The 23867-nt window shown below is 38.7% G+C and overlaps 2 protein-coding genes and 1 pseudogene across 9 annotated transcripts; 2 read left to right on the top strand and 1 right to left on the bottom strand.

Moving 5' to 3' along the window:
- LOC121266470 (CTD small phosphatase-like protein 2) lies at positions 1–21190 on the top strand. 7 transcript variants are annotated; one of them, XM_041170304.1, is made up of 9 exons: positions 10122–10351; positions 10433–10493; positions 11997–12258; positions 13002–13141; positions 14388–14472; positions 15036–15569; positions 16558–16895; positions 19869–19916; positions 20789–21190. In XM_041170304.1, exons 3-8 carry the CDS (start codon positions 12090–12092, stop codon positions 19875–19877), a joined length of 1275 nt encoding a protein of 424 aa, XP_041026238.1. In that variant the 5' UTR covers positions 10122–10351; positions 10433–10493; positions 11997–12089; the 3' UTR covers positions 19878–19916; positions 20789–21190. The 7 variants fall into 7 exon arrangements, with proteins under 7 accessions (XP_041026235.1, XP_041026233.1, XP_041026238.1 ...); XM_041170303.1 differs by having other exon boundaries at positions 20719–21190; XM_041170299.1 differs by lacking the exons at positions 10122–10351; positions 19869–19916; positions 20789–21190 and adding exons at positions 2–265; positions 17551–18077.
- On the bottom strand, positions 3895–5959 carry LOC121265696. Its single transcript, XM_041169385.1, has 5 exons — positions 5735–5959; positions 5464–5693; positions 4694–5198; positions 4178–4207; positions 3895–4020 (listed from the first exon to the last, which is right to left on the bottom strand). Exons 1-5 carry the CDS (start codon positions 5957–5959, stop codon positions 3895–3897), a joined length of 1116 nt encoding a protein of 371 aa, XP_041025319.1.
- A 1542-nt stretch (positions 21191–22732) lies between the features above and the next one.
- On the top strand, positions 22733–23669 carry LOC121265947 (annotated as a pseudogene). The gene has a single exon (XR_005940712.1). The product of XR_005940712.1 is annotated as a chlorophyll a-b binding protein of LHCII type 1-like (transcript).
- The last annotated feature ends 198 nt before the right edge of the window (positions 23670–23867 follow it).

Genomic DNA, 23867 nt, shown 5'->3' with positions numbered 1-23867 from the left:
TGCATCCTTCTTTTCCTCGAGAGTCCCTAGCCTTTCCTTTCTTTCCGCCAACCTGCACGTGTCAACGCGTCAAGCTGAGCTGGTTCCCAATCCCTCGTGGCTCATTCTCATCGGTCCGATCACGTCCCCGTGGTCCCATATCAACCGTCCGATTCATCCAGCAGCAGTCGACGTCACCTATGTCTGACCGTTCGTGGAAGTTAAAGATAGCGAGAGAGAGAGCGCGAGAGCGAGAGAGAGCGCGAGACTCTCAGCTGCTATACGGGTATGCGTATTTCCGTCGTTCTTTTCAATTCACTGTATATTGTATAATTCAATTCACTGTAAAGCTCCATTTACTGTTGGTTGAATCTTGAATTTTCTGGTGATTTTCTTTTTCAAAGTTGTGTTTGCCGTGCGAAATGGTAGTTCAACTGTTTAACTGTCATTTGAACTTGGTCTTTCTAGGGTTTAGGTTCAGGAGTTCGTTTTAATTATAGGCTCTGCTTTCATTCTTTAGTTCGTTTTGGTTTTCTGTGATGTAAATTATTCAACTTTATTGAGTTTGGGGTCGTAAATAGCTTGGTTGACTTCGACTTTCGTGTGGTTGTGCTTCAAAATTGTGGTTTTTTGGACCTGGGCTTTGTGGATTCTCACCTTGTCAATAAGTTCGTTTGCTGTTTCTTGAAAATTCTTGAAAAAATCCCATTTTTCCTTTTGGGTTCCAGAATTTACTATTGAATGACACAGGTTAATTTTCTCGTTCTTTTTTATTTTTGAGTTGGTGCAGCAGTAATACAGTGATATTGCATCTTAATTATAGTTTTAGATTCAAGAGATAAATAAATTCTGTTATCTGCTATACCTTGATGTAGTTGAGCTCAAATGGATGAGTTAGGTGACAGTGAATTTTGAAGTTGAAGGTCCTTTAGGATTCATTTTGGCTATTCTTTCCTGAATTGAGGTGATTTGAATATATTTTTTTCTTTCGAGGAATGGCCATCTGCCACTCTAATTGAAACACAACAAGTTGTGATTTTTGGTCACCTCGGTCATAAATGACCAGTTTGGGATGCACAGAATAGGCAGAACACATTTAAATGAGTGGGTAATGGTGAACAGGCGTGGGAGTGATGGCAATGATGGATTTGATGGAGGCTGAGGGTAAAGTTTCTGTAGCATTTTAATCTCAGATCGCGATAGAATTGGAAAGTGTTGATCATCCATTACTCCATCTCATGGGTAGCACATCTTTCATGGTCTGTTGTGGTGGTTTTATTTATGCAGTCCATGTGCATAAATCCTTTTGTTTGTACCCTTAGGGCTCGTTTGAACACTTAGAATATATCATAATTCTGTGAATAGTGGTGAAAATATTTGAGTTAAGATGTTTTATTGGGTTTTGGGAAATGACCGAGAAAATCTTGAATAAAAATATTATAAAGTTAAAAAATTATTTGAGTATAATTTTTTAATATTATTTTTGTTTTGAAATTTGAAAAAGTTGTATTGTTTTTGTGTTTTGTTTGGAAGTTTGGTAAAGTTATATTGGGTTTTGTGTTTGGATAATGATTAGATAAAAAAGTTGAAGATTTGAAATTGAAAAATATGTTGTGTTTGAATGATATTTGCAAGGAAAATTGAAAAGTATTTTGTGTTTGAATGATGTTTGGAAGGAAATTATGAGAAGCGTTGAGAAGTTTAGAATATCCGAGAGGATCTTGTTACCCAAACAAGGCCTTAGAGTATCTTATAATTCTGTGAATAGTAGTGAAATAGTTTGAGTTAAGATGTTTATTGGGTTTTAGGAAAGGAGAGAAAAAGAGTTGAATAAAAATACCATAAAGTTATGATTTTTGTGTTTTGTTTGGAAGTTTGGAAAAATTGTATTGTTTTCTGTGTTTGGATAATGATTAGGTAATGATGTGATGAAAAATTTGAAGATTTGAAATTGAAAAGTGTTTTGTGTTTGAGTGATGTCTGGGAATGAAATTATGAGAAGTTTTGAGAATTTCTCATCTCATCTCATTATGCAAACATGCCCTTAGTTTCGAAGAGCGTGGGACTTGAAACATGATGTTTAACTTTGGCATATGTTCGCTGAAAGGTTATTCTAAATGCTTCAACTATTGAGAAAATGTATTTGTAAGTATTCCAATATTTCATAGAAAATGACATCTCCAATCAACACAATGTTTTGTGTTTTTTTGGGTAATATACAAAAAGAGGGGAAGTTAGATCTCATTTGATGATGATGCGATTGTGCTATTTTTTCTACTCTCATGAGAGAGTATTTAGAAAAACCTTCCTCAAAAGAGGTTTCTATCTTTGCGATGACGGCCTTGGAACATGTTTTTACAACAAAAAATTATAAGGGGAAGCTATAATTATCAATTGGTTGTTATATGTGTATAGAGATATGGTTAACAGAACGAGCATTATCTAGAGGGCCAAACACTGAATGAAATATTGGCATGGGGTTTAGGAAATTTCAATTCCATTTTGGCTCCTTCTTTGTGGGGGTGTGTGGCACATAATTGGGTTCAACTCCCCCATCCCCTTTGTGGCAAAGCCCCTTTTGGGGAAAAAGTCCAATGCTCACTACACGACTTTCCGATACAGAAAGAGGGAGAAAATTGCCGGCAAAAGAATTTTTTGATCTCCATTCTCCTAGCCATGCCTTTGCAGTGCCTTCATCCGGAGTTGTGGAATTAACAAGCAGCAGTGCTGGTGGTCTAATCCATTTGAGTCGAGATTGCTGTGCCATTGCACTTATCTCAGTTGTTTTCCTGCTGCAAGGAAATCCTTTCTGACTGTGTTACAAGGTCTAATCAAATCAACATTCACAGCTAAGACATTGTCCGGTAGCTACGTTCTTTGGGACATTGGTCTACGTTTTTGTGGGGAGTAAGGGGTATTGCCAAACTCAATTTTAGAGATTCTTGCAGGGCATTATTGGAAGGGGGAGATATGGTGTGCTTAGAGAGTAGCACACCTTTTTTCCATTTGGTGTGATATCTAAGGCTATGGATATTAGGAAATTTGAAGGCATGGGGTCAATACTCTTGAGTATACCTATTTTATTAGGCATTCTGGTCGGATAACCTGTTCTTTGACTTGGTTAGTGATGTGTTTGTGTAACAACCCAATCCAATGTTATTAGGGATTGAATAAGGACAATTTTATTGGGCCTAAATTGGGTTTCATGGATCATTTTGGATAAGCCCATGAGCTATATTTAATTGAGGTTGGCTAAGAATTTTAATTAGGCTCATAGACCCGAAAGTTTAATTTTTTTTTTTTGATAGGTAAAAAGAAGTTTTATTGATCCACGTAAAGAGACAAAGCCCGAGTATACAGGAAAGTGCCTAATTACAAACTACGTGCTACTGATAGTAGCTTACAAAGCATTAAGGCTCGTTCCATCCCATACAATAGAAGAAGCCCAAAGCAACAAAGTATGGAAGAAGAAATCCCTAAAACTGTCCAGAGAGCATTCCTTATCCTCAAAGCAGCGACCATTTCTTTCGTTCCACGTGCACCACATTAAACATAAAGGTACCATCTTCCATACAACAACAATTTGGCGATTGCCGCTAATCCCTCGCCAACAAGACAAAAGATCTATCACCCTCTTAGGCATGACCCATGCGATACCGAGCCTCAAGAAGATTATATCCCACAATACCTTAACTGCTTCGCAATGAAGAAGAAGGTGATCCGCTGATTCGCCGTTGCGTTTGCACATTTAGCATCAATCCATTATGTAAGTTCACGCTTTCCTAATTTGTCGATTGTTAAGATTTTACCATGGGAAGCCAACCAAGCAAAGAAAGCAACCTTGAGAGGAGCATTTCTCTTCCAAATACTCTTCCATGGGAAAGCATTAGGGGAATGGTTCACCAAGGCCTTGTATTATGAATGAACAGAAAATTTCTTGTTCCCTGTGCATGACCAGAGTAAGCTATCCTTCCCTCCTGCCCTATTTTTCAGCGCATATAAGATTCTGTAGAAATCAGTGATGGCTCCCACCTCCCAATCCTGGATAGATTTGGTGAATCTCATAGACCAATGAATGGAATCGACGGTTCTGCACATATTATCCGCCACTGAGGAGCCCTGGTCAAACGCAATCCTATACAGAGAGAGGAAAACGGTTTTCAAAGGAACATCCCCGCACCATATATTGTGCCAAAACCTGATTCGCGTGCTCCTTACCACCAAGAACCTGCAGTTGACTAGAAAATCATCCCAACTATTCCGGATCAGTTTTCAAACTCCCACTCCATATGCCCCTTTGACTTCCTTAGAGCACCAGCCTCCCCAGATGCTCCCATATTTAACATCTAAAATATTCTCCAAAAAGTGTCCCCCTCATGATGGTAACGCCATAGCCATTTCCTGAGAAGTGCCTTGTTAAAAGTTCTCAAATTTCTTAAACCCAGCCCACCGCAAGACAGCACGGTGCAAACTTTATCCCAATTGATCAGATGAAATTTCTTTGCATCCTCTAGCCCTTCCCATAAAAAATACGAAAAATCTTCTCCAGTCTATTCGCCACCCCTGCCGGAATAAGGAGTAATGAAAGAAAGTACGTTGGAAGGTTGGATAACGTACTCTTAATCAAAATGATTCTCCCGCCCTTAGACAAGTAAAGTCTCTTCCATCCCGGCAGTTTGCCTTCGATTTTCTCAATGATCCCTTCCCACATTACCTTAGATTTGTGAGGGGCCCCCAAGGGGAGTCCGAGATACTTCATAGGTAATGATGAGACTTTGCATCCCAATAAGGCAGCTTCCTCATTTAAGTTGTTAACCAAGCCAATAGGAACTATTTCAGACTTAGATAAATTCACCTTAAGGCCAGATATAGCTTCAAAGCAAAGTAGAAGTGCCCTTAGAGAGCGAATCTGATCCAAATCCGGGTCACAAAAGATCAAAGTATCATCGGCGAAGAGAATATGGGAGACTATCAATCTTCCATGCGTAGAACTACCCATCGAGAACCCCGAAATGAAGCCCTCATCCACCTCCCCTTCCAACATTCTGCTCAACACATTCATAACTAGGATGAATAATAATGGGGATAGTGGATCCCCTTGTCGCAGTCCCCAAGAGCTGTTGAAGAAGCCTTCAGGAGTGCCATTAACCAAGATAGAGAATCTGATGGTTGTAATACAGTGCTTTATCCACTGACACCATCTTTCCCCGAAGCCGTACCTGCCAAGAATATACAACAAGAAATCCCAGTTCACATGATCAAATGCCTTTTCCATATCCAATTTACACAATATACCAGGAATGCTAGTTTTAATTCTGCTCTCTAGGCATTCGTTGGCAATGAGGACCGAATATAGTATTTGCCTCCTTTCACGAAAGCATTTTCTCTATGACTTCACTCAGCCGATTCGCTAACACTTTAGAGATGATCTTATAAACCCCACTTATCAGGCTTATGGGCCGGAAATCATTTACTTCCACCGACCTCGCCTTCTTGGGAATGAGAGCGATGAAAGAGACATTAAGGCTCTTCTCGAATTTCATGAAGGAGTGAAATTCACTAAAAACCCTCATTAGATCCTCTTTAACAATGTCCCAACAGGCGTGGAAGAAAGCCATTGGAAAGCCATTTGGTCCCGGGACTTTATCTTTATTCATACCTTTTAGAACACCAAGCACCTCATCTTCTTCAAGGGCCTCTCCAATGAAACCGCACTTGTGTGATCAATGGAATAAAAAAAAAAAAGCCCGTCTACCTTAGGCCTCCAAAGGTACTGTTCTGACAGCAGTTTATCATAGAAATGGACAATATGATCCTTGATAGCATCTCTACCCAATAAAACCCTGCCCTCCTCATGAAGAACCTCAATGGCGTTATTCGTTCGATGAGAGTTTGCAACTCTGTGAAAGAACTTTGTACACCTATCCCCTTCCTTCAACCAAAGTGCCTGTGATTTTTGCCTCCACGAGATCTCCTCCATAAAGGTGATTTTTTCTAACTCAGCGTCTACGTCATTTTTCTTGCCCTGTCATCAGCTGATAGAGCCCTATCCACCTCTTTCTCATCCAGTTGCTGTAATTCCTTAAAAAGTTTGTCCCGCTGATCATTGATGTTCCCAAAAACTTTCAATTCCAAATTCTTAGGTCATTCTTTAAAGCTTTAAGCTTCCCGGCTAAAATAAAACTAGGAGTGCCCGTGAGCTGATAGGAGGCCCACCACAAACTAATTTTTTCTATATGAACCCATCCACCTTCAACCACATGTTCTCGAACTTGAAAAATCTCTGACCCTCATGAATACCCCCACTATCAAGTAGAATGGGGAAATGATCCAAACACAACCGGGGAAGCCGTTTTTGGCATAAAGAGGGAAAGTGGACCTCCCAAGACGGAGAAACAATGAACCTATCCAATCTTGACCAGGCCCTTCCGTTTGACCAAGTGACATCCCCCTGCTAGAGGGAGATCCACCAAGTCTAACTCAAAAAGAAGAGCTGAGAAATCTGCCATAGCTGAACCAGTGCTAGAATCCCCCGAACGCTCACTCGGAAACCGAGTGATGTTGAAATCACCCACGATATACCATGGAAGCTCCCACCAACTACAGAGGCCAGCTATCTCGTCCCAGAGAAATTTTCTGCTACCGTCGTCATTTGCCCTTAAACACCTGCGAAACCCCAATTAAAACCATCATCCACATTCGAAAAAGCACAAGCTACCGAAAAACCCCCGATGCAATCCTCCACAAGGTTAACTACTCTCTTATCCCACAACACCAGAATACCCCTAAAGCACCCTTAGAAGCAAGGGAGGTCCAACCTGCATAAGAGCAATTCCACAAACTTCTGATAATGTACCTATCAATAAACTTTAGTTTCGTCTCCGGCAAACAAATAACGTCCGCCTTCCAATCCCGTAATAGATTTCTTCACTTTAAGGCGTTTGTTCGGGTCATTCAAGCCGCGAACATTCCATGAAAGAATCTTGGGCTTCATGGATCGCCCAGATTCACCCTATCCTTGTGCCGTCCCCTGCTCGCACTACCCTCCCGTGCATCATAGTTTATAGAGCAAGTAAGTCTCCTAAGCTCCCTATCCTTCTTAGCTGCGGATCTGGCAAGCAGAGGTTGGTTAGCCTTTATTGCGATGAAGAGAGCTTGCAACTAGTCCTCATAACCCTCACAGGTCAAACCTAGGAAATGGCGCATATCGTTAATCTTCTGAAGGATCCAATCATCCCAGGAGTTGCTGGTGGCAGCAAACACAAAGGACGAGGCATATCCCCGAGTTCACACAAGTCAGTTAGCTGCAAATTAGCCCCTAGCTCCTTACACACTAATTGAAGTTCTGACCCAAAAGAGGAGCCTACATTCGAGACCCTCCCATCAAAGGAAGAATCATTAATGTCTTCCATCTCTGTACACAATACCTTTGAAAGAGTCTATGAGAGACCTAGAAGGTGCAAAGGAGCTTCAAAAGCCTCCCCGAGACTATCACAAATGAAACCAACAGTCCCATGTCACTAGCCTTGCCATCTGAGGGTAGGGGTTGCTTTGGAGGAGAAACCACGGGGTCGACGATGACCATCGGCTCGTTCTGTGGTTGCGGCGAGGTGCTGAAGGCCCGTGAACAGCAGGCGACGTCTAGGGGTTGCTCGGATGGAAAACCTGTGAGGTCGACGATGACCATTGGCCCTTTCTGTGGCTGCGGCGAGTTGTCGGAAGCTCAGGAACAACAGGCGACATCCAATGCGACTAACGCGGGAGGAGGTGAAGCGTATGGGACCGCCTGGAGTTCATTTCCCAAGATAGAGGCGGCCGTCGGTGATGTCTGTGACGGCGTTGGGTTGGCCAGAGAAGCTACTGGTGGGGACTCGTTCTGGCCGCAAGGCGAAGGCTCGGGGACCTTTGCCTGCCAGTCCACCCGAGAAGCCCTAACGGGTGTCTGCCTTGGAATTGGGCTTGAGGCCCGTGTGTGGGGGCACAAGGCCCGTGTTCGTGAGGAAAGGGACTCGGGTTGAGGCCCGAGTTGAGGCCCGAAATCCTTCTATGAGTTAAAAAACAGAATGGGGCATTCGGGCCTCCTAGTGGGTGCGCCCAGCCCATCCATATCAGGTGGTCCTTTAAACCTACTTGTCCCTGTCCTTTCATCTTCCCTTCTTACAGTATCTGAGTGAGCAGAAAATCCCAATGTCTCTCTTCCTAGTCCCATCACCATGCTCAATCCCAGGTCAATTTTATTCATCAAAAAAGAAACTTCCTCTTGTACTCCCGAAAGTCTAGCTCTGACAGCCCAAAGAATGCCCTCAACTTCACCAACCTTTTAACATCTGTCAGAATGCCCCTCTAGGACCGCTAGGCAAGGACCATGCCTCTCACCTCCGCTATGCGTGTTTCCCTTCGGCTCCATGGAAGCAGCCAAGATAGAGGCATATGAGGCTGGGGCCCTTGAATCTGAGACGAAACCAGAACTCCCATCCCTACGCGTAACACCCTCTGGTTGCACAACAACGCTTTCAGCCACCTTTCTAAGATGATAAGCAAATCCCTCCCAGCTACACCCCTTAGCTCCTTTGGGAACAATCAATGAGCCCCTTCTCCTGCCGTTATTGAGCTCCTCCAAAAGGAGGTAACAACCTCTAGCATTTCTTTGATGTTGCAGAGTGAGTATCCCATTTCCCACCCTCAACTTCCTGAAAAAACCTTCGCGCCGATGGGAGTTAATGGCTTCCCCCACCATCCTAACTAACCAAGAGGCAGCCCCCCGTTAATGAGAAGAAACAGAGCCATGCGATGATTTCTTTCAGTAATACGAAAGCTATTTGCACCTGTCTTCATGAAAATAAAAGTTTTCGGTTCCACCGTGAAATGACAAACTTCTTCCATCGGAGTTTGCGAAAAAGAGTAGAAAAATAACTGGAATAAAAGTAAAAAAGGAAAGAAAAGAAAGAGGGGAAGGGGAATGACGAGAATCAACTCCGGAGAGGAGGTTGCGTGCATGCATGCAGGCAAAAGATTTTTGTACGGAGAGAAAAGATAAAGGTTTCGAAAAGTATCCAAAGATTTCTCTCCCAAAATAAGGCCCGTTAAGATTTAGTGGATGATTTTGGCTGGTATTAATAGGCTAATATCTTTGGAAAGCCCAATTGAGGGTTATTGGACAACTTTGAATAGGCTATGGGCCAAAAAATTTATAATGGCTGATCATGGAAATTTTTTTTATAAGTAAGAAGTAAATATTGTTGATACGAATGAAATAGGCATAGCCCGTGTACACGGGAAGTATAGAAAAGAACACCTAAAAACATTCTAGGATAAAGCCCGATTAATACTGGGCTTAATAATTAGGATAAAGCCAAATTAATGCTTATGGACCAAGTGGGCCCCTGTTTAATATGTATTAGGCCCAAGAATTTATTTTAAAAGCCCAAAAATATTTATTGGACAAGTTGGGCTTGTTTTGTACTCAAGACCCAAAACCTATAAAAATGGGCCCAAAGACCATGACCCAGCAACTGGAAAACCCTAGACCTAAACACCCTTAGACCCGCATGTATATAAGCCTTCCTCATGCACATAGGACATCATCTTCAACCTAGGGCTGCCGCTCAACCTGCCTTCCCTCTCAACCTATGCCACAAAGTGAGTCCCCCACCACATGCTCCTCCATGCCATAGTTGTGATCCGCACCACGACAAACAGCCACACACAGCAACCAGTCCAAGGCAAAACCACTACACCAATCGTAAGCCCTTAACACGTTTTGCACCACCACGAGCCGCTGCTGCTCCCCCTCTCAGGCGTAAACCACTGTGCCTCACCATCTCTCATTTGAGAATCACTCAGCCCAACCGAAACCGAGAGTCTGTCACCCTCTGTTGTGCACAAACTGAATAGAGCACTACGTACAGTGCCAAGTCGTCGTCGTTCTCCACTCTATGTCGCACCACGAATCCACCGAACCACCCACATGCCGCCCAACAACCACTGAGCAACATGGGTTTTCCTCTTTAACTCCGACTGCAGTGACCATACGTGAGACCAGAACCGAAGCAAAGGATGATCTCAGCCCTCTGTGTGCGTGCACCACCGCTCCTCCTCCTTTTCTGCTCTCCTCAACCTCCAGCCACCTTAAACCACCTCCAACTTTCATGGACAACACTGTGAGCCGCCTCACTTTCACCCCACGACAACCCTATGCCCAACCATAAACCAACCTTGAGCCTCATAGTTGCTCTCGCGTCAGACATTGCACTGAGAAGACCAACTAACCACGGCCAGCATTTACTTCTCATGGTTGTAGCCACCTAACTCCACCCATAGATGGCCAACTCCTCTTAATCTTGGTGATGCTCCTTGTCTTCCTCCCTGTGCAGTAAGACTCTTTCTCCTTACATATGCCTGTTAAAAACAGTGTTTAACTTTGTTAACTCAGGATCGTGGTAATTATGTTTAGGTGATGATCGATATTCGCTTGGCACTATCGTGAGGTAACTCAGAGATGTTAAAAAGTTCAGGTAAGTGGTGCTCCTATGCTAGAATTTGCCAAAAACCGATTGAGGTTGATTTTATGGAAAACTTGCATATTTTATTATGAAAACAACCTTGGTTATTTTCTACACTAGTTTCTATATCTAAACTTTGAAATCTGACATCTTATTATGACTGGTGTAGACATGAGCAAATTTTGTACTCTATTTCTCTACCACATAAAATGTAAATATGAAATCTGAAATTTTGATTTGATTCCATGATAGTATCTATTCAGTATACTATTTCTGTTATTGCATTGCATCTGAAAACTCAGAGGCATAAGATCTGTTATGCTTCGATTTCTAGGCTTGCTACGGGATAAAATAATGACCTATGTTTTGATTGCACTCACTTTGGTGACAAAATAATGATTTATGTTCCACTTGGCTAACCGCAGATTTGCAACCTTGCCACAGGGTAAACATGGCCGTTGTTTTTGTTTCTGATGCTGTTTCAACTATGCTTGTGCCTAAGTTCTTTTGTATATATGTTGCTATTGAAAAAGAAATGTTTATGAAAATATCACTGCTATTTTTTGAGAACTTATTTCTACATTTTGTAACTTGCTCATGTTTACACATTATTATAGGTTTGTTACTTACTGAGTCAATGGACTCACCCCTTTATCTCCACCATTTTTTTCATATGACTTTGACGGTTGTGATAGTCAGAGTAAATAGCACGTGATAGGATTAGATGCGAAAGGTGAGATAAGTGGCAGGTGGCATGAATGGATTAGTCTGAGTTAAGAGAAATTTTGCCAATGTCTAGTTTATTCTGTTTGGAAGAGTTTTTGCCTTTTGGGATATTTGATTTTTTTTGGAGGATTTTTGTATTTAAGTTCCTATTATTGTGGATTTCAGTTTAAAGGGTTTGCAACCCTTGTACGGGGCGGGACAGTTTGGGTATGATATCTATGGTCATTAATTATATGCTTTGAGGAATAAATTTTGGGATGCTTTTCCTCCCTCTAAACATTTTAATGTTCTTAGTGAATAATCGTATGTAGATTATTGTTTTGCAAGTTAATTTGATTATATATTAATGGCTTAAGTTTTTCTGAGGTTGCGTTTGGGTACTGAGGTGATCTCAGATGATCTGAGTTGATCTATGAATAGTAGTGTTTTGTGGGTCCCATTGAGATGTGTTTGAACCTATGAAATAGGTTGAGATCATTTATTTTTTTATGGGAAGTTGAAAAAGTAGTGGGTCCCATCAATGATTGGTTTGAGATAGGTTGAGATGGGTTTGATACCCAAACATACCTTTAGAAACACCAATTCTTTAACAGCATTTACAATGCTTGAATACTGTATCTCATAGTTCTCATTGTTTCCTATGGTTGCTTAACATCTAACTTTTCGTTTTGCTAATGGTTCTTTGAACTTAGAACAAGCATGAAGAAATTAACGATACTTCTTTATCTTTTGGGTTTTTCTGCCAGATCGGTTGCTTCTTTATTTATCTTTATTGTTTACATGAGACAGTCTTGGCTGCTGGTTTGATTGCTTTGAGGACCTTCTTTCATACGGATGTTCTCGAATCAAGGCTGTGGTATACATATTTGAAGTACAGATCAAATGCCCTCATTAAAAATGAAGACCAAACTGAGCACAAGCTGTTTCAAAGAAACAAATGGTCTTCATGTATGTCAAAAGTCAAGTAAAATTTCCAAAAACTCTTGCTCGTATGTCAGGATTTCTGAACAAGCAGCAGAATTTGACTCCTTTATTCATAAATGTCAGGATGGTAAGCCACTGCACATAATGCTTAATCTCTCGGATTATCTTTTATGTACATAATAATAAAATTTTCAAGTTCTCGTGTTGCCTATCCTGATCTAGATACTTGGTGTTGGTATAGTTTGATTAATGTTTTACAATATTACACTCTATTGCCAATTGTGGGCAAAAAGTCTCATCTTAAAAGCAGATCATGTATCTTTGCAATAGTTTTAATACACTTGCATATGGTTATTTTACACTGACATACATATTATGTAGCACAATTGTAGTGTCTTTTGACGTCTTCTAACTCCCATTTTTTCATACCTTTATATATCTATTCAAAATTTACAATATTACCATTTGGTTGGTCTGCTTTAAATAAAAGAGATAAATATGAATTATTTCAAACTTCAAGAGCAACTTAAAGGATCAGAGGGCTCCAAAAAGCAGTGATTTATCAAAAGCAAAAATATGGCTTTTGAATCTTTCCTTATTTCCAGTATGTTATAATGATTTTCTTTTAAAAAAGTTTATCTATAATCTTTAAGAAAACAAGCAAAATTACTTTTTGAGTTAGTAGTTGAATGGTTATAACTGATTGTGTGATCTTTTGGTGTTTCTTTCTGTATCGTGTTCCACATAATAGAACCATAGTTTGATTTGTCCAAACATTGAGTACTATTATTTGCATGTGTTCCACATAATTAGAGATGCTTATTTGAGTTTACCTGAAGTTTTTATTTTTAATGCTCCTTATTCTTATAGTTTCTTCAAGCACACAAGTGTCCATGAAGAACATTGATAGTGATGAAGCAATTGACCATGAAGAGTTCCTGGATAACGAAAATTATCAGTTTCAGAAGCAGCCATCATTTTTTGTTGATTCTGCAATCATCGGGAGAATGGTACACTTTCATGTTGACTGCTACTTAAAATTTCTTGTTCTGCAAATGTTCTGCAACCACACATGAGGGGGAGTATTAGTTTATTGACTAGAGATCAGATTTACCATTTTATATTAGGTTAAACTGTTGCATTTACTCCTTTTCTTATTTTTATTTTGACTGGTTGGCAGTTAAGTATTTGCTTGAAACCTATCTTAATGGCAATGGTTGGTCCCTTTTGATTTGTTGCGTAACATCTTGTTGAATGAATTGAAGTGTTTTGGGAGTGTTTGTGGTAGGTTTGATGCGTCTGTGGATGTATGTGTGAGTTCATAGAGGTCTAGTCAATGCAAATAGGAACAGTCTTTCCATTTTTATTTTTTTATTTGGGGCGGGACTATACCCATTTTAAAATAATTTTCCGTGTCATTATTTTCCTACAAGTATTCCCAAAGCGACGTAAAACATCAAAGTAACAACAATCAAACATTAATTTTCAAAAAATCATTTGAGCAAGATAGTCTAAAAAAATATAATTAAAAATAAAGTGAGCAAGTTAGTCTAAAAAAATGTAATTAAAAATAAAGTATTTTAGGGATAAAAAAAACTCCAATATATACTCTTTTGAAGATTTTTGGGCACTTTAAGCTTTTTACTTTGCTGAAGTGATTTTCAGATTTTCGAGTGGGTAAGGAGCTTTTTTCCAGATATTTGGGATGCCAAAGGATGTATTTCTTAAATTTTCTTTTATCGGTAAACAAATTTTTATTGATCATAAGAATAGGCAAAAGCCTAGTAGGAATGTGCAAGAGCATGTCTGTGCGTGCTTGTTAGTTAACTTACAATTTTTTAAAAGATTAAGAAGAGCGTTATTTTTTTTTTTTATCTATAATATGTTTTTATGGGGATGAGATTTTTTTTTTTTTTTTTTGGGGGGGAGGGATTGGCCTGCCTTCCCTTTGTCCCTGACTGCAAACATGTTTATTAAGGCTGGGACATCTGGTGAATTTAATGGACGTGGAAATCATTGCTGGATATAGGTTAGTGGAAAGGAGACTAGTTTTTCTTAACTATTTTTGGACCTATTTGTGTTGGTTGGAGATGGAGATTTTCCTTATAATATGTAACTTCTGTTCTCAAGACATTTAAAATCAAATTGAAAATTGTATTTTGTGATGTTGTGTGGATATAAATGTGTCCGTGTTATACATTTACTTATGAATTTTTTCTTGATTATTCTTCCTCTGCATCGTGATCTTAATTGCAGGAATCTACCGACAGTTCAAGCCTAGGGACGATTTTTTCCCCTTCTTTGGAGCCCATTACCAAATCTAAAGCTGATGATGATGCAGGTCTGATGATTTTGTTTGGTTGAACAGTTAATATCAATCTGATATGTTTCCTGTCCCCCATAAATGGGATGATCATGAAATTCTTCCAAGTTTTTCCAGTGAAACCCTCACCAAAGGCTAACCATAGTTTCTTTTCACTTATCCCCTGTATTTTTTATATATAGTATACCTTTACAAATATGAAAATACTATGCCATTGGAGTGGACAATAATTAAAGAAATATACAAATAAATAAAGAAACTGATGTGACTCTTCTCTTGACTGCCTTTGTTGCCATATATTTATGTTCTACCAATTCCTGGTTGTTCAAAGCATAGATTGGTGCTTATATGTTTATTATTTGTCACTAATTTTTACTGCTACAAGAAATAAGATATACGTGTTTCAATGTTTAAAAAAAAATCTGGCAGTATTCATGCTTTGTCTGGAAATAAACCCCAAGTTGCCTTCAAAAAAGAAATTGTAAAGAATATGCTTCTCAAATCCCGTTTACATGCTTCTTTTACATGTGTTTGTGAAGAGATTGTGTCTAATACCCAACTTTTTTCTTGGTGTGCTATAGGGAACAACAAAGATCCTGACATACCAGTGTTGGGAGCCAATGACAGTGATGATAATAGAAGTTCATCCGATTACCAAACTTGTGATGTATCAGATTTCTACATATCTGACATGATTGTTGCTAGCTTACCCTTCAATGGGCATGCGTTTGACAATGACATTAGTGAGGGCAATTGCTTTCCTGATTACAAATGTGCTGAGCCAAGTTTTATGTTTGATGTGGCTGAACAGTGCATGATGCTGCCTTTCCTTGAGGACACAGTCCGAACCAGCGATATGAACAATACCCAATCATGTGAAGAAGCCATGATGGGTTCAGATAGTACTAGCTTGTACCGAGCAATTGATCAAATGAGATCCTGCGATCAGGAATTCGATGTCAACGCTGACTCCGATCAGGCAGAGTGCTTTGATCCGCAAGTGTTCCTAAGAAATTTACCGGAACTCTCAGATGTGGTATCAAATTTTCAGCCCACTATATTGCCAAAGGAAGCTCAGAATGGGAAACCTGTAACACTAGTACTTGATTTGGATGGTAAGGAATTTGAGTTATACGAATCTGTCTCCCTTTGTGTTTATGTTATCCAAGCTTTGATGAAAATGATATCTCATTATTTCCAGTGGATATGGTATGAACTTGGAGTTTTTGGTATTTATTGGCCCAATTCGTATACTTTACTGCCATCTTCTTGTTAAAATAATTTTGTTTGATCAAATATTTCATGCATTATATGGTATGAATGCTTTATGAAACTCATCCATGCTATTGTTATGGAATTGCTTCTACATATGGTCATTTGTTGTTATCAATAGATGATAAATTATGTTTTTTTTAAAGCTAATGAAAGTGAACATAGTGAAAAGTCAGCAGATTTTGTTGGTCCCAGATTTGGCTTTGAAGATCTCTTAGGAGTCATTGGTCTCAGTGATACAATCTGAGATAGTATCCATTGTGACATCAAGCTTCGGTGTCTCAGATGCAGTGCACATGTCTCATCGCCTGCATGTATGAGGAAAACATCAGAAAGCTCTCAAGATGACTGGTCGGTGAACTGTGCTTATACAACTGCATTTGTATTTGCTGCAAACCTAACAGTTTACTACTGGACTCGATAATTTGAAATCTCTAAGTTTTGGGAGATTTTGTGAATTGATTTAAATTGTAGAAAGTTGGCATAAAGTCACACATTAAGTATGTGTATTTTGTTTATTTATCTATGTATGCATATAGTTTGACTGTTTAATTTGTTCCCCATTTTGTTTTCTTCGTTAAAGATTTTCTGAATAAGCGGCTTTTTGGAACAAATATGAGAAAGGTTTAAAAAGTTCTTGATATTCCCAGCTGAGTTATGTTTGGGTAACTGTATAATTTGGGTCTCTGTTCTGATGGAGCCAGTAATTTGTGCTTCAACTTGGGGATCTGAGAGTAGCCTTGACTTTGACATTGTGTGGTGAAGTTAAATTGTGCTTTTTTTTTTTTTCACTTAAGTGAATGTTATTGATGCAATTGTCCTTCTATGCAGAAACACTTGTTCACTCCACATTGGAACCCCGTGATGATGCGGACTTCACCTTCACTGTTTTCTTCGACATGAAGGAACACATTGTATATGTGAAACAGAGGCCTTATCTCCATACTTTCTTGGAGAGAGTTGTGGAGATGTTTGAAATTGTTATTTTTACTGCAAGCCAAAGCATCTATGCAAAACAACTTCTTGATATACTGGATCCAGCTGGAAAACTTATATCTCGCCGAGTTTACCGTGAAGCATGCATTTTTGCAGATGGCAGTTACACTAAAGATTTGACAGTTTTAGGTGTTGATCTTGCAAAAGTTGCCATAATTGATAATTCTCCTCAGGTACATCACTTTCCTAGCCGTCATGATAGTTTGACCTTTGGTATCTCCATTTTTTTGGTTAATTTTCTTGCTTTCTTTTGTTGAAATTTTCTTTCATTGGTGTTCTGAGTTGTTGCCCAGTACGTTAATGATTTAGGTTGATGGACTTTTGACATCAGATTTTGTTGGGCTACCAACTTGGATTTAGTTGGACAGTGCCTGCCTTTTCCTATGAAGTTGGGAATATCCTCAGGGATAGCAGAAAGAAGAGGGTTGACTGTTGCTAAACCAAGGGTTAATAACTTAGGTGAAAATTATGTGGATCTGATTCAATGGCTTAATATTGGACAAGATTTTCCCATCATGTGGATTTCTAAGAACTTAAGAAGTAAAGACATGAATTTCAATCTTATGGATATGCATATATCTAGGCAGTAAATTAATACCAATTTTGCAATATGTCAGTTTAATATCTAGGAAGGCAAATATTTCTGTGCGAACCGGTTTAAGATGACGCCAAAAGGAAGAACGAGAGTCTGAATAAGGTCTCTTGAACCTGCTTAATAATGACATGATAATGTATATATCATAGGAGAAAGGGGGAAAAATTAAAAGAAGTCATCTCTATCATGGGCGCTTGATTGTTTAAGCCTTGTTCTCATTTTGATCATTTCAGGTTTTCCGTTTGCAAGTCAATAATGGGATTCCTATAAAAAGTTGGTTTGATGATTCATCAGACAGTGCACTAATTTCCTTACTTCCCTTCTTGGAGACCCTGGTTGATGCTGATGATGTCCGTCCAATCATTGCCAAGAGATTTGGTACCAAAGAATAAGAGCCCCTTTTATTTCTCATTAGCTTGAATATAGCAGCTCCTTGTCCCCTCCTGCCTATTTTAGTGCAAAAAATTACTTCTAGATTAGATTCAATACTATTTCCCTCCTTGAGCTCTTGAGGTAATTAGCTATACAATGAACTGTTGCTTGCCTAATTGTTGGTCCAGCTCTTGGTGCTTGTCCCTTTCTTTCTTTTCTCAGCTGACAACTCTATGGAGTGCTTGTCTAATTTTGTTGAAAAGGTAGTATAAGGATTTTCTCTTATATATTTATATTGTACAGTTCAAGTTGCTATTCTATTCATAAGGAGGTGTATACAAACTGTTATCATATTATGGAATATAATTCTTGTAACTGCTGCTTCCTTGATCTTATTACCCAAATTTGTGCTTATGATTTTTTATTGTTCCTTATTCTTCCATCTTTACTAAAAAGAGGCTGGGAATTTTTTTTTGGTACAAATGGATTAGGATGTATATCCGGTATGCTTGTGATCTTTTATTTCATTTATACATAGGAAATGTGTAGTGGGTCATTGATGCTCTTCCAACAATTCGTTTGGCAATTTCACGGTGCTACCTGGAAGGGGAAAGTATTATAGTATACAATTGAAGTACATATAAGATCAAAACCCAGTATAAATAACAACGAGAGATCAGTAGATTTGAATGATGGTGTCTTCATGATTCAAGACCACTAAAACTTCTTTCCAGGCATGTGGAAAGGGGAGTTGTACTTTCATCTAGTTTATAGTTTGCTGACATTCTATTTTCATATGACCCATAATCCACTTTTCAAAAGCTTTTTTGGGATTCAGGGCCACCGGGTTGGGATGGTTCTTGTAAACCACAACTCTTTTACCTTCTTTTGTGGGGTTCCCCTTTTCTGTACTTCTATAATTAATTCTCATATCTCAAAAAATAAAAAGAATAAAAAAAGAGATCTCAAGTTTTGGAGGCCTGCCAGGTGATGATCCCCCTCCTCCCCCCCATATGGTTCTTGTTCAACAGTTATCTTCTTTCTGGATTCTCTGTGCATAAATTTGATTTTTCGTCTTCTGAGTGCAGAATTCTCCTGACATCATACATGCATTGCGACACTTTGAACATAGCTTATAAAAAAAATTGTTTTCTCCTTATTGAATTGTACTCTGTTATCTCTGATTTCCATCTATATCTTCAAAGACTGTACTTGGCTTTTGATCTGAATTTCCTTCTTGCAATTGGACATGCATGTTCATGTAGGATGTAAAGATGGAGATACTTTGAATTGGTTCTATTGCTGTAGAATCCAAATGTAGCATGCGAAGACAGGCAAATTTGGCTGGTTGTGACCAGAACAATATATACACTTCTAACCTGTTCCATCTCTCTTACATAAGGAGCACGTCAGCAAATTCATTTTGCTCATTCCTTGATAGTATATGCATAAAAGTATGTATAAACTTAAAGACTTCTCTTAAGAGTAGAGTTACAAGAGGTATATGAAGGTTATTTTATTTTGGTAACTAAATGGAACACATGGAGTCAAAATTAGTTGAAAAGATCCAACTAGGCATATAAGTTAAAGATTGAGGGGATCCAACTAGGCATATAAGTTAAAGATGGAAACTATATTTTTCTTTCTGAAAAGCTATTGTGTTTGAGCTACATTTCGCTTGAAGAAATTGAAATTATGATCGCATGTACGGATCTCCACTAACTAACCTAGCATTCTCAACAACTAAATTATTAGTGAAAATTCTCACGAGGCTGCCTATGCTGAGTTATAATTTTTTGTCATTGGATCATGTGAAAAACTGTTATGAATCTGATCACAAACTTTGAGATGATACATGGAATGGATGATGATAGGCATAGTGCTATGTTTGGATTGGTGGATGATTGGGGTATGGCTATAGATACGAGGCTATGTTTGAATTGATGGATTAAGAATTTATGAGAATGGGAGTAGTCTCCTGAGTTGGTCTGTCTGTTGATAGACCAGTGGGAAGATTGCGAAGAGAAAAAGGGTTCAAACTGCTCATCAACTACCACGAGAATTGGAGAACAGATGATGTGTTATGGGTGTATAAATTAGCTGATATCGCTGCTTGTCATGATCTTCTGTTCAATCTCATAATATATTACAGTTTCACAATTTTGTACCTTTTCTGCAGGTCATTTGAAGAACATGCAGAGATATCTGCTAATGGCAAAAACAGTAGGTATGTGGAGTTTGTATCGCTTTTTATCTTTATTAGAAGTTGTACGTACAATAAATTTTCTGACAAATTTCGAATATCTGAAGCAACATTGAGAATGTGAAATCACGTTTGTAGATAATTGGATTGTTACCTTTTTATTACCTCTGTATAGTTTTCTCTTCTTGCCATCTTGTTTCTCACTAACCCGAGGCTTTGTATTGTAATATGACTAAAAGAGCATCCAGCTTGTAGCCTTTTATCTTCTAACACTTGTGGTTTGATAATTTCTAGATACATGCTATGTTGACTTGATGTTCCATTGCTTGTATCGTTCAAATCGTGGTTTTCCTCTCTGAAATTTTAGAATTTGGCTTTGTTTATTTTTGCGTTCACTTAACCAATTATCTCTTTCATGGATGAATATCATTTTTAGTGTTTAAGTTTTTACTCAGTTCATCTAAATGGAGATTGCATTTCAATCTGTCAATGGTGTGAACTTGGTAGGATTTGTCATGAAATTGGTGCAACAATTTTTTTGCCCGCTGATTACGAATCTATGATTTAGTAATGCTAAATTGGTAGCTTGACTCTACTAATGTAGAATTATCAGACCACCCAATTTCTATGTACAGCCCTCCATTTTCTTCCCTCTTCCCTCTCCATGTTTGGCAGGGATTTTTTGGTTTTTCCTTCTTTTTAAGTTTAGTGGAATCTTGTTACTCATCTAGTCTTGAATACACACGTGCACAGTCTTGTAGACTGATGAGCAATTTCAGCAGTGGAAGAGTTAATTACACCAATTGAATTTTAATTTCTTTACCAGAGGGAAAAGGGTCAAAGCAGTACAACCCACGATATCCATTGATTTGAAATCAATGTCTATTACAATTGAGATGGGTGCAGGGAATTCAGTTTCATCTGAAAAGGAAATCAGTTTGATTTTGATGGAAGTATACTCGTTCACTCCCCTCATTTCCTTATTACCATGGCATGCATTTATCAAAAAGCCAGGATGGAGCTTTGGATTTTTGGGTATCTGAGGAGGAGGGAATAAGATCAAAATGAAGCCTAAATTTTTAGTTGCCAATGCTTTAGCCCTGAATCATGAGGAGTAGCTTTTTTTTTTTTTTTTTCTTGGTTTTTATTATAAGTAGATGTCACATCAGATAATTTTGTAAGCAAATTGAAGTTTGGATTCCAAGAGTGAAAATGCAATTCAGGTTATTGTTTTCTGGATTTCCCTGATTTTAAAAGATAACACACTAAGTACAAGACATTCAAGTTCTTCTGTGTAAGCTTTTGAGTTGAGGTCTTCATATTAAGTTAAAAAGAGGATCGATCCATGTTATGCTTCTTATTTAAGGGAGATTTTATAAGTTTGTTTATTTGTGATGGACAAAGGATTATTTCTTAAACAGCCCAATATTCATCGTTTACAGAACGACCACTTTGCTAAGCAATGCCCTGACGCAAGCGAAAAGAGAGAGATGCCTCTCCATTAGGTAGATGTTCATTGTCCATAGCTTTCAGAGATGATGATCTTTAAGTCCATTCTCTCTTAAATAAGCTTTCTTTTGAAATGTTTTCCTGGGAAAATGCTGAACTTCAAGCTTCTGGGTTTACTTTGTTACAATTGGAGCAACTTCTTTTAGCCTGGTTTTGAGGAAACTTTATCCTTGATATCTTTGTTGCTTGTTTTTCCCCCATGTTTTTACACCAAGTTACTGCCAGTCTTGCTTGAAAAAAGCCAGAGAAAATGAAATGTGAAAGATCTTAAATGCAAACCATCTAAAGAATTGGCATCCTTTCCATTTCATTCCAACTACGCAATTTTCCATTTATGTTTCAGTAATTCTATATATAATCGTCAAGTGCGTAAATGTTGCATAATCATTTTGAAAAAGAGTAGAGTTTATTATTAAAAAATTAATTTTTTTTTATGTAAATCTTATATTTTATTCATTTTTTTTAAAGTGATTATACGACAGTTGTATAATTTATGGTTATAAATATTTTTTTCTCTTGATGGTTAGATAGATGTGATACCACGATAGTGAAAAGCCATCAATATTGTATGACACGTATGGTTCTCCTTTGTTGTCCATTCCAACCCACGTGACCATCTTGTTTCAGAAAAATCTACTACACATATCATTCAACAAGTGTCATCTTTCAACAAAATGTTTGTTGACCTGGAAATTGAAATTTAGCCTATATGTAATGTTATCATTCTTGTTTATTTAACCAATATATAATCATGCTTTGTATTTTTTAATCATGTCTCGAAGTGGTGTTCAATCCAATTAATTAATGATATTATCCTATCTCCCAAAACAAACCAACCAAAAATTCACATATATTTCTTCTACAAATGTCAATAGAGTTATTCTATTATTAAGTTGGTATGTACAGTACATCATCCATAACAATTAAAATGTTAAAATTTAATTTGTAAAATTTAAATTTTAAAATTTATTTTTTAAATTAAATTAGATCATGTAAGTATTTTATTAAATATATTTTATACACACCTTTATAATAGAGTTTTTAATAGCAATCGGACATGCTACCGTTCTAATTATAATTATTATTTAATTAAAAAGAACAACATATCCAAATATCCGGTGAGTATAATCTGAAATCTACACGTGTTACAACTGTATTGGTTAGAAACTGGAAAAACTGAATCTTTTGGACTTGGTGGATCAGAGAGTGCCATGTCGGCAAAGAAAAAACAAAAGCAAGATCTTGAACGCCCAATGGAGTTTAAGATCTGGATACTGTGAGATAAGGAGTCTAGCTCATAATCCCCTATAAATGTCTTCCCAGAGAACGATCCAATTCCACCACCACCTACAGCAAAAAAGAAAGTTTAGTAATCAAGCTCTCTCCTTCAACAATGGCCGCCTCAACCATGGCCCTCTCATCCCCATCTTTCGCTGGCAAGGCAGTGAAGCTCTCTCCATTGACCCCGAGCTCGGCGTTGGTCGTGTCAGTATGAGGAAAACTGCCACCAAGACCGTTTCCGGTAGCCCATGGTATGGTCCAGACCGTGTTAAGTACTTGGGCCCATTCTCTGGAGAGCCTCCATCCTACCTTACTGGGGAATTCCCCGGTGATTATGGCTGGGACACCGCTGGACTTTCAGCTGATCCAGAAACCTTTGCCAAGAACCGTGAGCTCGAGGTCATCCACTCTAGGTGGGCCATGCTCGGAGCCCTTGGGTGCGTCTTCCCGGAACTCTTGGCTCGCAACGGAGTCAAATTCGGCGAGGCTGTTTGGTTCAAGGCTGGAGCACAAATCTTCAGCGAGGGCGGGCTCGACTACTTGGGCAACCCAAGCTTGGTCCATGCACAAAGCATTTTGGCAATCTGGGCCACACAGGTTATCTTGATGGGTGCTGTTGAGGGTTACCGTATTGCAGGTGGGCCATTGGGTGAGGTGACTGACCCAATCTACCCAGGTGGAAGCTTTGACCCCTTGGGTCTTGCTGATGACCCAGAAGCATTTGCTGAGCTTAAGGTGAAGGAGCTCAAGAACGGGAGATTGGCTATGTTCTCTATGTTTGGATTCTTTGTTCAAGCCATTGTGACAGGAAAGGGACCCTTGGAGAACCTGGCCGACCACCTTGCAGACCCTGTGAACAACAATGCTTGGGCTTATGCCACTAACTTTGTCCCCGGAAAGTGAAACAATGTGAATTTTCCCTTTTCGGACTGATTTGGGATGTAAATTATTGTTTGTTTGAAAATGTAATGAAGAGCTTAATGTGAATTTTGTGCTCTAAGAAGCCACAAATCGATGAAGTCAATGATCTTCGGACACAGAAGATACCGGTAGATTTTTCTCTTCTTTTCTTTTTCTATAATGAAGCACTCTAGTTTCTTATGCTGACGACATACAAAGCCTGGAAGTTGTTTTCTTGTGTTGAGTAGCTTCAAGCAAAATGGGTCTAAGAAATGATATCGAAAA

This window comes from Juglans microcarpa x Juglans regia, chromosome 5D, assembly GCF_004785595.1.
Source record: "Juglans microcarpa x Juglans regia isolate MS1-56 chromosome 5D, Jm3101_v1.0, whole genome shotgun sequence".
NCBI classification, from domain to species: domain Eukaryota; kingdom Viridiplantae; phylum Streptophyta; class Magnoliopsida; order Fagales; family Juglandaceae; genus Juglans; species Juglans microcarpa x Juglans regia.
Note: the sequence above shows the minus strand (reverse complement) of the source record. Positions and strands in the feature narration are given on the sequence as shown.

What these genes read in the sequence shown, in the direction of transcription:
- LOC121266470 (XM_041170301.1), top strand. Translation starts at nt 12,090, where the DNA reads ATGCCCTCATTAAAAATGAAGACCAAACTGAGCACAAGCTGTTTCAAA. An exon ending in CTGCAATCATCGGGAGAATG is followed by an intron (nt 13,142 to 14,387) that starts GTACACTTTCAT and finishes TCTTAATTGCAG; the next exon opens with GAATCTACCGACAGTTCAAG. An exon ending in TAATTGATAATTCTCCTCAG is followed by an intron (nt 16,896 to 17,550) that starts GTACATCACTTT and finishes TGATCATTTCAG; the next exon opens with GTTTTCCGTTTGCAAGTCAA.
- LOC121265696 (XM_041169385.1), bottom strand. Translation starts at nt 5,959, where the DNA reads ATGGAGGAGATCTCGTGGAGGCAAAAATCACAGGCACTTTGGTTGAAG. An exon ending in AGTACCTTTGGAGGCCTAAG is followed by an intron (nt 5,694 to 5,734) that starts GTAGACGGGCTT and finishes TGATCACACAAG; the next exon opens with TGCGGTTTCATTGGAGAGGC. An exon ending in GTAAGGAGCACGCGAATCAG is followed by an intron (nt 4,021 to 4,177) that starts GTTTTGGCACAA and finishes AAATCTATCCAG; the next exon opens with GATTGGGAGGTGGGAGCCAT.